At 37.1% G+C, this 15,416-nt stretch overlaps 1 protein-coding gene across 3 annotated transcripts in view; it reads right to left on the bottom strand.

Moving 5' to 3' along the window:
• PIK3C2A (phosphatidylinositol-4-phosphate 3-kinase catalytic subunit type 2 alpha) overlaps window positions 1-15,416 on the bottom strand; it is a 79,636-nt gene that overhangs the window by 12,436 nt on the left and 51,784 nt on the right. For all 3 annotated transcript variants that reach the window (XR_004986064.2, XM_036426314.2, XM_045578037.1), the window contains exons 16-24: window positions 13,325-13,513; window positions 12,750-12,843; window positions 10,802-10,896; window positions 10,290-10,470; window positions 8,577-8,681; window positions 6,599-6,691; window positions 5,687-5,816; window positions 2,424-2,560; window positions 19-188 (exon numbers count right to left, since the gene is read on the bottom strand). Coding sequence is in view for 2 of the 3 variants with exons in the window: in XM_036426314.2 (XP_036282207.1) it covers window positions 19-188; window positions 2,424-2,560; window positions 5,687-5,816; window positions 6,599-6,691; window positions 8,577-8,681; window positions 10,290-10,470; window positions 10,802-10,896; window positions 12,750-12,843; window positions 13,325-13,513 (1,194 nt within the window). In the remaining variant the exon portion in view is untranslated. The remainder of the gene's footprint in view (window positions 1-18; window positions 189-2,423; window positions 2,561-5,686; window positions 5,817-6,598; window positions 6,692-8,576; window positions 8,682-10,289; window positions 10,471-10,801; window positions 10,897-12,749; window positions 12,844-13,324; window positions 13,514-15,416) is intronic.

Raw genomic sequence — 15,416 nt, 5'->3', positions numbered from 1 at the left:
CGGTAACAGTATTAGTACCTTTTGAAGCTACCAAACATCTGTGCATGGCCCAGAAACTTCCCAAAGTCAATGTGAAACATGTGTCCTGTGCTTCGAAGCATTATATTGTCATTGTGTCGGTCACAGATGCCTAAAACATAGGTGGCTACACAGCATCCAGCACAAGAATAGATAAAATTCTCAGAAGCCTATAATAAAGATAGAAAATTATTTTAGGGAAAAAAATTATTTTTAAAAGAGGCAAGGTTACAAAGATTAATGTAATTCATCCCTCTCTGAAATCACTGTTGTAATCCACATTCTAAACAGCCAATAAGTTTAATTATGGTTCAAAAAAAAAAGGCCAGTTTTTCAAAAATTCAAAAAACAGAAACACCCTTCTAAAGTTGGTTATTGCCCCTTCTCTCAAGCTTTGCCCTGTCACAAGCAGAGATGTCAGCAGGACATATGTAGGATATGCACTGCCCTTGAACATCTTTTAAGCATCGTGTTTGTGGAACCCTGCTCCTCACAGGCTCTGCTGCTTACACAAAGATTAATCTGAACAAAAGAATATTTTTCTTGTGTGTGTGTGTGTGTGTGTGTGTGTGTGTGTGTTTTGAGGGGGAGGAAGCTTCCAGGGAGGGCATGTGTAAAGAGAGTCAGTTTATATCTTTAAACATCCAATAATATAATTAATGTATTTGGTTGCCCAGTTGGTAACTCTTTATGTTCATCTGTTACATTTCTCAAAGTTGGACACTAGTCCTGCCTTTTCTGGGATTAAATTACTAACATAATATCCTACAGGATACAGCAAAATGCACACAACGAATATTTTAATCTAAAGCGTGTGCATTTAGTTTATTCTCAAAACACAACATTTCTCAATGAAGCAGTCATTTGCTTCTACATGTCCACATGGCTAATTCTGTTGTTGTTAATCTTTAGAGAGAGAGAGAGAGAGACTGATTGGTTGGCTCCCACACATGCCCCAACCAGGGCTAGGGACCAAACCTGCAACCCAGGTACATGCCCTTGACCAGGAATCAGTCCAGTGTACAGACCGACACTCTAACCAGTGAGCAATACAGGCCAGTGCCATGTGGTTAATTTTATTCCATAACCACCAAGAAATCATTACTGATGGTGATGATAATAGCAAATGTTTACATAGCACTTATCACAAACCAGGCACTGCACTACTCTCTTTCTCCTCCTGCGCCACACTCACAGTATACGTGTGCATATGTGTATGTATGGATGAATGGATGTGTACATCAACTCATTAAAAACCAGTGATGTAGAGACTATTATTACATTTTACATATGAAACGGAAACACAGAGAAGTTATTTACCCAAGATCATATAATTATTAAGTGGCAGAGCCAAGATTCAAACCCAGGCAATGTGACTCCACTATATTATATTCCCCAAATAAAAGAGCCAAATGCATAAAAGACACTCAATATACGTTACTTGACCATTATTTTGTGTCAAACAACTTACCCAGAATCACACAAAAAACCAGCATTACCATAAACAAGTACTGGCATCTGATGCACTGCTTTCCCCAACCCATAGAGAAAAGAAAGTGTTTTTAGACATTTTAAAAGACCAACTAAATTCCTCTACTTTACTTTCTTAGTCAACAGATAACGTTTGTAGCTATTTATCTGCAAACGTGATTTAGCAATTATTTGACATAAACTAAGCAGGCAAATTACATTAACTGGGATCTTCTTACATCACCATTGAAAGTATTCTTGAGTCTTCTTTTAGCCAATTTAGGATCATTATAGGCCTTATGTCCTAAGAGATTTTCCTTTCCTCTTATGTAAAACAAATGCATACTAAAACAAAAAAATCATGCCTCCAATAACAGCTATAGTTATAGAATGTAGTCTATCGACACTTTATATATCTTAATTCATTTAGTTATCATAATAACCTATGGTGTTTTATTACAGCCACGATACATACTATAATACCACAAAAATATAATACTGTACAGGAGATATCACTGAGGCACAAACAGGTTAAATAATTTGCCCGAGGCTACATAGCTGGTGAGTGACCTGGGACCTGAATTCAAGCCAGAAAGTCTGACCCATAATCTTGTTCCTAATGACCACATGATGCAGCCACTCTACTCATTTCCATAACTTTTCCCAAAACCTCTGTGAAATATAACATTTTGGCTTATGAAAATAGCTGTCTTACTGCCCTCTAAATACATGTTTGGAAAGTTTTTTGGGAAATTCACTCAAATTCCTGTCATTAAATGCATTCTGTTTTTATATTTTTCTCTGTACTTAGAGAATATATACTGTTTCATACCTTAGACTAAATGGCTGACACCAGAGCTGAAAAGAAAAGCACTGAAGACCCATGTAATACATTTTTAACAAAGCTATTTAGAATAAGGAGACAAGCTAATCACCTTTTCATATTCCTCTTCAGAGGGATTGTATTTCCTCAGCCACTCGGCAAGTGGTTTATCTTTAAAGGATCCAGTCACACCATATTCCACTTGGATTTTCCTGAGGGTATCTGAAGCAGGAACCAGCTCCACCATGCCTTAAACAACAAAACATTAAGCTATGTGAAAATATCTTCCAAAAGTAAGCCTTTAAAATATTTATAGCTTTCAGCTCTGGCTGGTGTGGCTCAGTTGGTTGGGCATCGTCCCATGCAGCGAAAGGTTGCCAGTTTGATTCCCAGTGAGGGCACACACCCAGGTTACTGGCTCAATCCCTGGGCATGAAGGAGGCAGATGATTGGTAATACTCTTTCACACTGATGCTTTTATCTCTCCCTCTCCCCTCTTCCCCTCATTCCTGTTTAAAATGCACGCGCGTGCGAGCGCACACACACACACACACACACACACACATACACACACACACACCACATATATTTAAGAAGCGTAGCACAGAGCAGAACACAAAGTAAGCACTCAATCATTTCTTAGAAACAATATCTATATAATAAAAGCCTAAGTGAGCATTATGGTGCAAGGACCAGAGCAGTTGGTTGCTATAATGTGCATTGACCACCAGGGAATTGACGCTCAATACAGGAGCTGCTCCCTGGTGGTCATGTACTCCCACAAGGGGAGCGCTGCTCAGTCAGAAGCTGAACTCAAGGCTGGTGAGTGTAGTGTCGGGGCAGGAGCCTCTTCTGCCTCCAGGGCAGCTGCTCCGGGGCAGTGATAAGGAGCAACGAGCCTAGTGGTAAGGAGCAGTGAGCAGGTGGGTGGTAAGGGTCCTGAACTGCGAGAGGGCGTAGGCTGGGCTGAGGGACACCTACCCCGCACCCCCCCTCCAGTGCATGAATTTCATGCACCAGACCTCTAGTAAAAAAATAAGAACAATTAGATTGTCTCCAAAGTTACATGGAATTCCATAAACAGAAAGAGGTTCACATATATGCAATAAGTGTGTCACAGAAAAACTAATATACTAAGATGGTAGGCTATTGTTGAAGAATTTTACTTGATAAAATTTCCATCTTACAAGACATATGAAAAACAAACAGCAAGAATTCTTAAATTGATTGGATTTCCTTTTTGACAAGACAAAATTTGTACATCCTAACCTGAGGGGGGAAAGTTACAAGGCTCTCATGTGGCCCTCATGGATAAAATGGTGAAATGTGGAGTGGTTGACACCACAACCAAATCAGTAAGTAACCAAATAAAATATAATACCCACAGATTGAGCAATCACTTGAAGGGAAATCTCTAGTGACTCTGTCACAAGGGCTGGTGCTTGGCCCTTTCTTAGTAAACATGTTTTCAAATGACTTAGCAAAAGCAACAAAATATCTGTTCTTCAAATCCATTCATAACACAAGCTAAGAGGTTCAATGACATAACAAAACTCAGATTTTAAAAAGAAACAATAGGTTGAAAAGTAATAGATCAAATATAATAGAAAGTTAATAGTGAATGTCCTATACTTGGGTCTAAGAATAAAAATGTACAAGAGCAGAATAGCTAAGACATGGTTTAGGAGGAGATGGTTTTATTAGTTAACTAGAGGCCTAGTGCATGAAAATTTGTTCACGGGGTGGGTTGGGAAGGGGGCTCTCAGCCCAGCCTGCACCCTCGCACAATCTGGGACCCCTTGGGTAGGACCCCTAGATGTAGCCTGAGATCAGGGCCTATCGGGGCTTTCCTTCCCCCAGCTGCAAGCAGCTGCCCTCAACCCCGCCGTTGCCATTGGTGGTCTCCCTCTGCAGAGGACAGGCTGGGGTGTGATGGCTTGGCTGACCTGGGCCTCCCTCTTCCTTTGCTGGGGGGGCCAGCCCTGCAAGGGACTGTCTGGCTACCTGATCGCCCCTAACCACTAGCTTGCCTACCTGAACATCCCTAACTGCTTGTCTGCCTACCTGATCTCCCCTAACCCCTCTGCCTGCCTGATTGCCCACCTGATTGCCCCTAACCACTTCCTTGAGGGGGGGTGGGCCCAGGCTGTGAGGAACCGTGGTGGTCTTGTCTCTGGTCGTTTCCGTCATGACGCCTCTGGCCTTTTATTATACAGGATAAGCTCCATTTAAGTAACAATTTGCCCCCATTCAGCATTTTACAAAATCTAGGTGTCATTCTTAGAGACTATAAATCAATCACTTGAGCCCTTTACAAAGAAAACAAGGTGATAAAGTACTTTAAAGTCACATATAACAAATCGCTGAAGAACTCGAAATTCGGGATCACAACAGGTCATCACCAAGAAGGATTACATGAAAGCCTATGAATAGAACTGGAACTGGGTTAGAGGAAATCAGGACTCAGTTCCCATTTATCTGAATACAAGGAAGAATTTTACAGTTATGAGAGCTACCCAGGACATAATGGACTATCTTAAAATACAGTGAATTCCCTTCACTATAGGCATAAATTGAATGGCCAATATTAGAAAGATGATTAAATAAGATAATCTTTCAAGTGACTCCCTAGTGGCTATGATTAGAATCTGAAAAGCATTTCTCATTTCCATTAACCATAGGTGAGCTTTCTCTCCTTTAAAACCCACAGCATTGCCTCTGTAATTATTTTTAGAGCTTTTAGCTTATTAAAGCATTTTCTAATTACTTGCATGTCTTCAATTGCTTCCCTCTAAAATATAAGCACTACCTGCCAATAGCATTCTGCAGATGGTAGATCCACAACAAACATTTGCTGAATAAGAATAATGATAATAGCTGTGATTTATTAATCTAATATGCATCAGATACTAGTGTATTTTACATTCATTATCTCATTTAATTATCACAATGCTTCTATGAGTGTAATACCATTATTATTCACATTTAACATATGTGGAAAGGAAAACATATTCAAGAAATAATAAGATGAAGTTTCTTCTTAGTAGAAAAATACTTTGTAACCACTATTTCATTTTGTAGTAATTAAATCAAAGTTGGCTTATCTTAGACATGGCCTTAATTATAAGTCAAAAACTAAAGACCATAAAGTTCTTACTGGGTCAACAAATAAACACCTTTGGTTACTGCAAAGCATTTATTAGGGCTACTCACTGAATTATTTAATCATGAGCAAATGAATCAATAAAAAAACACTAAATTAACGTAAGAAATAACAGATCATAGTGCACCAGCATCAGATTCCTTAGGGAAGGGACACTGAGTTAAGTTCATGAAGAAAAAAACACAACACCAGGACACAGCTAACAAGTTTACCTCGATCTCTGCCTGTTGAGAGACATTTGAAAATCACCATCCTCAGATCTAGTCCTTCTTTAAGCCAGATTTTGTCCATAATTTTTATCATCTGTAAAGCTAACATATCCTGCCGAAGATCTTCACCAACCTTAAAATCAAGAAAACAAAATGAAACTTGTACCTTTCTGAAAGACTCACATACTATAAAGGAGAGGAGAATAGTGAAAAGGGTTTAGAATGAGATTAACATCAACCAAAGACCTTGTATGCATATATGCATAACCCATGGACACAGATGATAGGGTGGTGAAGGCCTGAGGTGAAGGGAAGATTCTAGGGTGGGGCTGGAGGGCATTAATAGGGGGGAAAAGGGGACATATGTAATATTTTCAACAATATTTTTTTTTTAAAGAATGAGATTAGCATAACTGCCTTTTAATAATTTTTCTGCAGCATTCAGAGACAGTTACTTAAATTCTTCATGTCTAAGTTTCCTAACTGTACACTTCAAAGGTTGGGTTTTATGGTTTATGAATTATATTCAATTTTTAAAAAGAGAAATATGGCCCTAGCCAGTTTGACTAGGTGGATAGTGTCGGCCTGTGGACTAAAGGGTCCCAGGTTCAATTGTGGTGAGGGGCACATGCCCGGCTGCTCATGGTGTTGCAGTTTCCCACTACACAGCTTTAGGGGTACCATTCACATAGTCTGTGTGAAAGACGTTGCCTGGGATTATGATGTGCTCAGCCAGAATAGCAGCAGCTCTAGCCTACAGATACATTTATTCCCAAATCTGTTTGGGAACAGTTTATGTCAGTGACAATCTTACACATACTTATTCAAGTTAATTAAATATTAAATAAACAAAATTACTTTTGTAATTATGGAAAAGGAATTTGAAAAAAAATAAAGTAACCTTATTTTGCTCACCTTAAACATGACATTAATTTCTTCCCCCATTGGATCATTATTCACCATTGTGACCTTTAAGGGCACAGCATTAGAACTGAAGAAAGAACACGACTACAAATGCAACACATTGAGTATTAGAAATATAACAATGGAATAAAAATAGTGTAAGATTTATATTTGCCTAGGCATTTCTCCTTTCATTTGTTTCTCTGAATTATGGCAAACGAAGTAACACAGGAGACTTGCTTTTTAGATAATCTGGCAGATAAGCGGCATATAAAAATACTTTCTGAAACTTAAACATAGCATATATGAGTAAAAGATTATTTACTACTTTTTGAGCAGAGAAGCAAAATCTTAAAAACCTGAGACAGCACTTGGCATGGGCTCGGTTGAAATATCATCCCATATTCCAAAAGGTTATAAAATCAATACCCAGTCAGGACACATACCTAGGTTGTGGATTCTTATTCCCAGCCGGGGTGTATGCAGGAGGCAACAATCTATGTTTCTCTCTCACATTGATCTCTACATATCTCTCTCTCTTTTTTTCAACATATCCACAAGTGAGGATTAAAAATAATAATAACTTAAGACAAAAACTTAAACTTATTATTATTAAAAATTTGAGGATTATCTCTCATCATTGATGTTTCTATCTCTCTCTCCCTTCCTCTCTGAAATCAATCCTATATAATAAAAGCTTAATATGCTAAGTGTCCATTCGTTCGACTGGTTGATCAGTTGCTATGACGCACACTGACCACAAGGGGGCAGATGTTCTGACTGGTAAGTTAGCTTGCTGCTGGGGTCTGGCCAATTGGGACTGGGAGAGATGGGCCGGACATGCCCTGGAGCCCTCCCATGATCCCTCCCTGGCTGGCCAACCTCCTGCAGTCCCTCCCTGGCCCTGATCATGCATTGGTGGGGTCGCTTGGCCAGGCTTGTGCCCTCTCGCAATCTGGGACTCCTTGGGAAATGCCAGAAAGCTGGTTTGGGCCCAATCCCTGCAGGCCAGGCCGAGGAACCCCACCTGTGCATGAATCTGTGCACCTGTGCACTGGGCCTCTAGTAAAAATATATCTTATAAAAAAAAATAAAAAAAAAGACAGTGAGCCCATCTTAAAGATAAACAATACAACAAAATCAAAGGGGAAAATATCATTCTGTCTCCAAAAGACATAATTATACAAGTCAGGCATTCACTGTTAAATTTCAATGAAGAGTAGCCATGTCAACTAAAACAAAACAAAAATTCAACTCTGAAACTTCATTAAGGATAGCTGTACCGTGTGGCCTTTCAAAACCACAAACTCTAATGAATGAATGAATTGGTTGCTTTTGCTGAACTCATGGTAGAGAAAAGCCACTATTTGTATTACTATTAGCCCAGTTCAAAATACAATTACTCAAGGTTGACCACCACTGAACTTTACTTAATTTAAAAAAAAAATAATAATAAAAAAAAAATATATATATATATATGTTTTTCTTGATTTGAGGGAGAGGGAGAGGGAGAGAGAAAAACATCAATGGGCTGCCTTCTGAAGGCTCCCTACTGGGAATCTAACCTGCAACCTGGGCATGTGCCCTGACCAGGAATTAATCTGGCTACCTTTGGTGCACGGAAAGACACTCAACCACCAACTGAACCACACTGACCGGGCTTACTGAATTATTTTTTCATGGCTCTAAAAAGTGCTTAAAGCCCTTGCCTGTTGAGCATTATCCTGTCTACCGAGAGGTCTCTTGTTTCTATTCCTGGTCAGGGCACATGCTCGGATTGCAGACTTGATCCCTAGTAGGGGACATGCAGGAGGCAACCCATCAATGTTTCTCTTTTTCCCCTCCCTCTCCTTTTCCCTCTCTCTAAAAATCAATAAAAACATCAATCTATGCAGGTTTTACACTCATTTGCTTTAAGCATACCTGCCCATTTCTCTTCTTACATATTTTGAAATGTAATATGAACTTACATAAGTATTTTATTTGTTACCTTGATATTTAATTCTTTTGCCACAAGACTTGGGTTGAGAGGGAGACGACATTTATTTCTTAGAAAAAAGGACTGTACTCGTTCCATACTCCTTTGGAGCACAACCTAGGAAAAAGAGATTGATACTGTATGTACATAACGAAAATGAAGGCCTATTTTTAAGACACAAAATTAAGAAGCAGACCTAATTTTTAAAATGCCCATTTGTAAAACGTTGCTAAGAGGCTTAATTTTTACTATAAAAAAAAAAATTAGAATGGGCAAAAGTTATAAACATAGGAGGGAAAGTGTGTATATTCATATTTAACATATTAGTTAAAACTCACTACAAGCCAAATGAACAGAAATTAAACAAAAGGGAGATAGAAATACTAGCAAAGGGCAAAAACTTAACACACTAAAGTGCATTGCAGGACTGCTTAAAAAAAGAAAATATATAAACAACCTACAAAGAGAAATTAATGGTTCATAATTTATTTTACAGGTACCTTGTAATATTGTGTACCTATTAAGAAACATGAATATTTATGTACTGACGTGAATTCCCCAAGATAAAGTAAAAAGAGCAATTCACAAAAAAAAGTATAATTGCTGAAAGAAATTAAAAATCTAAGTAATAAGACATCCCATATTCATGAATTGAAACTAAGATTGCAGTATTTCCCAAATCAATTTACAGATTCAACACAATCCTTATCAAAATTCTAACTGCTTTTTTGCGGAAATAGGCAAACTGACCCTAAAATACATATGGAATTGCTACAGACTTCCAAAGAGCTAAAACAATCTTAAAAAAGAACTAAGTTGGAAAACTCATATTTCCTGATTTCAAAATATACGACAAAGCTACAGTAAAGAAAATATGGCATAAAATAGCCATATAGATCAATGGACCAAAATTGAGAGTTCAGAATTAAACCCATTTATCTATGGTCAACTGATTTTCAAAAGTATGTTGAGCTCATTCAATGAAAAAATAGCCTTTTTAACAAATGGTGATAGGACAACTGGACAACCACATGTAAAAGAATGAAGTTGGACCCTTATCTCATGCCATATGAGGAGTGAGTAGTCAGTGGGTACATGGAAATGTCCTGGAATCAGATTGTGGTGATAATCGTACAACATTGAGAATGTACTAAATGTCAATGAATCATACACTTTAAAATGGTTAAATGGTGAATTTTATGTTGTGCAAAACTCACCTCAACAACAATATATACACATATTTTTGTAAAAGTATTTTTAATCCCCCCAAATTTTATATATACTTAAGTGTATATATGTGTAAATAAAAAAAAAAATGATCAAGAAGGAAACACAGCAAACTGAAAAATAGATAATTACAAGGAGAAAATAAATCTGAAAAAAATTAATTTTTGTATTCTATAAAACTTCTTCATTATTTGGATTTTTTAAACAATGGCACCCAGTCATAGTTTTATTATTTTTACAGTTACAAAAGTTAAAAAGCAAAATAATTGGAAAAACTCGAGAGAGCAATTTTAACCAGAAGGAATTAATAAGCATGGGAATTAAAAAGCACTGATTTTCTTATTTAGGTTGTGAAATCTTTTCCTAAAGTACCTTGAAACTCATCTGCCCCAAAGAGCATATTGGCTATTTATTGACAAAGAATAACAACTTCACTTATCAGCACTGTAAAGATCCTTTAATATCAGAATATTTATGTTCCCTCTTATGGGTACATACCTGTCTGGTTGATCCACTAGCCTGCTTTACTTTTTCTGCTACTCCTCCTAAAAGCTGTACAAGTTTTGTCTGCTTCAAGAGTTCTTCTCTGAGTCCTTTTCCTCCTACTGAGAGGAGAGCACCCAAAACATGTTCATACCGGGCACCAAACTGTGCATCATGCAGGGCATCCTTGAGGAGCCTAACAGAGCAAATATTTATCAGCCACTTCTGAAAACTGGATGAACATCTCTCAAAAATCAATTCAACAGGTTCAATTTTAGTCATCCAGAAATTTATTTTAAGTCATATAAGCAAGTAAAAGTTCATTCATTATCATAGAGCTCTAACATGCCAAATATCTTAGTTTGGTTTTTGTTGTTTTATTTCTAAGAACATAAATATTTAGCTTCTTTATAATAATGCATTTATAAAACATCTGGCATCAATAGTAAGCTGTCTGGTCATACCATTCTATCAGAGTATAAATACTAGGAATGGAAATAAAGTACTAAAGAAAACGTAAATCTTACCAATATAAACTGTGTGCTATTTGTATATTTCCCAACGCCCTTGACAGAAGGAAGCGTACTAATGAACTGTTCAAATAAATTTCATATTTCAAAGCCTATCCATAAAAGAAAAATAAGAATTACTAGTGGTCAAACACATACTACACTGTTAGGAATAAATTATCAAAAAAGAAATTATATAAAGTTTATTCTTACTGATGAAAAATGATACTGACAAAAATGAAATATAAATTAACTTAGGCTAAATTAATAAAGTCAATCAGAAAAGTATATACCTGGGCATTACTTCCATTAGCTGTATTTAAATGGCCAGGAAAGAAAAAGGAAAGTTTAAGTCTAATTTATTCTGAGAATCTAAAAAGTTAAACAATTAAAAATCCAGGTACAGGCAGGCCGGTGTGGTTCAGTGGACTGAGTGCCATCCCATGCACTGGTTCAATTCCTGGTCAGGGAACATGACCAGGTTGCAGGCTTGATTCCCAGTAGGGGGCGTGCAGGAGGCAGCCAATGGATGTTTCTTTCTTTCCTCTCTGTAAAAATCAAAAACTTATTTTTTAAAAATCCAGATTTTTAATAATCTGAGTGGCCAGATTATGATGATCTCTGAACGCACAATAATCTGGCCACTCAGTGTATTTGTATTTCAAATGGGTACCAAAAGATGTTGGAAGCCACCCATTGTCCTCACAGGCAGAGAGGTGTGGACAAGGAACCTGGAAGGCTGGTCAACGTTGAAGCTTTGAAAGGTCAGAGCCAACCACCCACTGTCTAGTTGAGACAATGATAGCTAAAGCAACATCCACGTTTTAGTCTTTTTTTTTTTTTTTTTTTAATATATTTTATTGATTTTTTACAGAGAGGACGGGAGAGAGAAGATAGAGAGCCAGAAACATCGATGAGAAACATCAACCAGCTGCCTCTTGCACACCCCCCATTGGGGATGTGCCCGCAACCAATGTACATGCCCCTGAGCGGAATCGAACCTGGGACCTTTCAGTCCGCAGACCGACGCTCTACCACTGAGCCAAACCGGTTTTGGCCCACGTTTTAGTCTTAATGTAATTTCTTGCTGATTGGCTATTATTGGAATTGCCTGACTAAAGGCTATGGGTGTATCTCATAGTCTTAATAAAGGGGATAGCAAGGCCAGAGGGGGGTGGAGTCCTTCCCCTTGAGTTGGGCTCCCACCTAGCCCCCAAAATTTCCAAATTAATATTTTCTAGTCTCTTTCATTTGCATGTGGCCTCCTCCAGAGCCCAAATCCTGAACCATGCGGGACAAGAAAGGGATTCACTACAAAAAAGTATTCTAGACTTTTGTGGGAGATCAACCACCTATTTGCCCTCAGCCAGTGCAAAGGGGAAAACTGGATCAGGTGCATGATTTATAGTGACTTCGATACCAAATAAATGGGTACTCAAGAGAAGTACACTGAATGGCCAGATTATTATGCATTCAGAGATCATAATAATCTGGCCACTCTGTGTGTGTGTGTGTGTGTGCATAAAATATTCAAGTGGAGCAGCTGATAATAGTAGAAACAAAATTCATACTAAATCCAAATGTAATGTACCTCAACATACCTACTACAGAAGTACTTTAAAAATATATATATATTTTATTGATTTTTTTTTTTTTTTTTTTTTTTTTTTTTACAGAGAAGAGAGAGGGATAGAGAATTAGAAACATCGATGAGAGAATCATTGATCAGCTGCCTCTTGCACACCCCCAACTGGGGATGTGCCTGCAACCAAGGTACATGCCCTCAACTGGAATCGAACCTGGAACCTTTCAGTCCGCAGGCTGATGCTCTATCCACTGAGCTAAACCGGTCTCGAGAAGTACTTTTTATCCAAACAGAAAAGGGAATCCCTTAGCAAGTTCCCTACTCATAAAAACTGGGGGGGGGGAAGAGTAGGGAGAGTAGGAAACGGAATGAAAAATACACCTGTACAAACTGTGGAAGAAGATCTGTCAGCTCATCATCACTAATAGCCTCTATCCAGGTCACAGCTTGGGACCTCACTTCCTGATCAGCAAATCTAGAAAAGTAAAACAAAAATCAAGATTTGACGGTAACTTCTAATGAAGCTATATTTCCTGAAAACACAATCTCAATCTATTCCTGACAATGAATGCTCAAAAACAGCTCTTTATTTAAAAGCAATGTGTTTCTTCTTTTTTTAGGAAGAAAATCTTCCTAAAAAAACCATGCTATTGAAATTTTATTAGGGGACTGGTTTAGAAACTTTAAGCTTATGAAAATTAATTTTGGTCCACATCATAAAATGTAATGAATTATTATAAATTTACTTTATCCTCTCTTTAGGTTAGTTTTAAATATGACATGCCTTTTTAATAACTTCAATGAAAAGGTATGTTAGTAGAAATACACATTTACACACTTATATTGTATTGAATTGCTTTCATGCTGAAACAAAGGGAAGTATTCCTGCAACATAATACTTTACTGAAAAAATTAACAATAAATAAAGCAAATAAATTAATTCATAGTTGACTTACTTCAAATCAAGAAGTTCCAATGCAGTCAGTGCGTCTAATGGAGGCCACTGGTGAAGCAATGAGTAAATTTTGGCAAGATTAACCCACTTCCAGTTTGGGGCACTTGCTAGTATTTTAGGAAGACAATTTGGATGTTTGAGGCAATAATAACGTTTCTCCCACAAAAAAGCTTTGTCTTCTTTAGAAAGTCTGCATAGATAACAGAACTACATTACTCCTCACTGATATCATAATAGTTATAGTTTCAGCAATTTAAAATGCAAAGGAGAAATTCATTTATTTTAGGGTGGCCACTTCTTGGTAGCATCATTAATACTAATTTGGGATAGAAAAACACAATGTACAACAAACACCACTAATTTACCCTAATTGGGGAATAGAAAGAAATCATTTTGACTTAATAAGAGAGTCTTACTTATGAAAATGAAGGATAATTCAGTACAATAAGTATTTATTAAGCTCTAATCAGATGCCATGCACTAGAAATCAGAGTTGGATAAGCAAAATCCGCCCTATGAGCAAGGATTTTATCCATTTTATACAAGTAAAATGAAATGTCATGTAACACCCAATGCATTATAAAATTTTAGAAGTTGATTATATAGCTCAATTGAGGAATATTTAAAAAGACAAAGACTTGTTTTGGAGATTCCAATTTAACACTAATAACAAATGTTTATGTGAATGAATAATTTCACTATTTTATTACCCATCCATTTGTATATATAATACACGCACTGAAATATGGAATACTGAAAAAATTTCAAATATTGAAAAAAAGTACACAGTGGGTCTCCCTTCTTCTAATTCCCCTCCCAGTAGCAACTGCCTATACTTGAATATTCTATCAGAGTCCTTTTATATAGAAGCATCTACATGGGTGTATGTAGATCTTTTTTCTTTAATGGTAACATATTATACTATATCCTTGCTTTCTTCATTTAACACATCTGACATATTAGTACATTGCTATAACTTCACTTTTTTTTAATTAAATTATTATCTGTGTACATATCTTACCATTGCCCCCCGCTATAACTTCATTTTTATTTTTTATTTATTATTATTACTTTTTAATATATTTTATTGATTTTTTACAGAGAGGAAGGGAGAGAGATAGAGAGCTAGAAACGTCAATGAGAGAGAAACATCGACCAGTTGCCTCCTGCACACCCCCTCCCGGGGATGTGCCCGCAACCAAGGTACATGCCCTTGACCAGAATCGAACCAGGGACCTTTCAGTCCGCATACCGACGCTCTACCACTGAGCCAAACCGGTTTCGGCTATAACTTCATTTTTAATAGTTACATAATACTCTGTTAGATAAATGTACCATAATTTGACCCCCATTGATGGGACATTCCCTATCAGTTTTATAATAATTAAAATGCAATGAGCATCCTTATTTCAATAAGTAAATATAAAAGTGTTTCTTTCCTCTAATATATATAACTAACTGGAAATGGAATTGGTAGGTCACAGACTATACACATTGTGACCTTAATAGATTTTGCCAAATTGCCCCAAAAGCTCTTGAGAATTCCACCAACAATATAATCCCTTGTTTGTATATTCATCAACACTTTCTATGATGGGACATTTTAATTTCAACAATCTGATGTGTATGAAATGGTATCTTGTATTAATTTACATTTCCTTGATTAAATTTAAGCCTCTCCACATACTGAGAAATTGACATTTTTAAAATGTTTAAAAGCTATTGTATTTCTTTTCTTTTCTTTTTTTAATATATATTTGATTGATTTTTTTTTTTTTTACAGAGAGGGAGAGAGAGTTACAAACATCAATGAGAGAGAATCACGATCAGCTGCCTCTTGCACACCCCCTACCAAGGATGTGCCCGCAACCAAGGTACATGCCCTTGACCGGAATGGAACTCGGGACCCTTCAGTCCGCAGGCCGATGCTCTATCCACTGAGCCAAACCAGTTTGGCTGTATTTCTTTTCTAAAGAATTACCTATTAACATTCTTTGTCTAATTTACTACTGAGTTGTTTGTTTTTCTACTGGTATGAAAAGATTCTTTATACATTTAAGAAAATTAACCTACCCCTGGCCAGTGTGGCTCAA

The sequence above is a fragment of the Pipistrellus kuhlii genome, unplaced genomic scaffold, assembly GCF_014108245.1.
Source record: "Pipistrellus kuhlii isolate mPipKuh1 unplaced genomic scaffold, mPipKuh1.p scaffold_m20_p_9, whole genome shotgun sequence".
Taxonomy (NCBI): domain Eukaryota; kingdom Metazoa; phylum Chordata; class Mammalia; order Chiroptera; family Vespertilionidae; genus Pipistrellus; species Pipistrellus kuhlii.
This window is presented reverse-complemented; position numbering and strand designations above follow the sequence as displayed.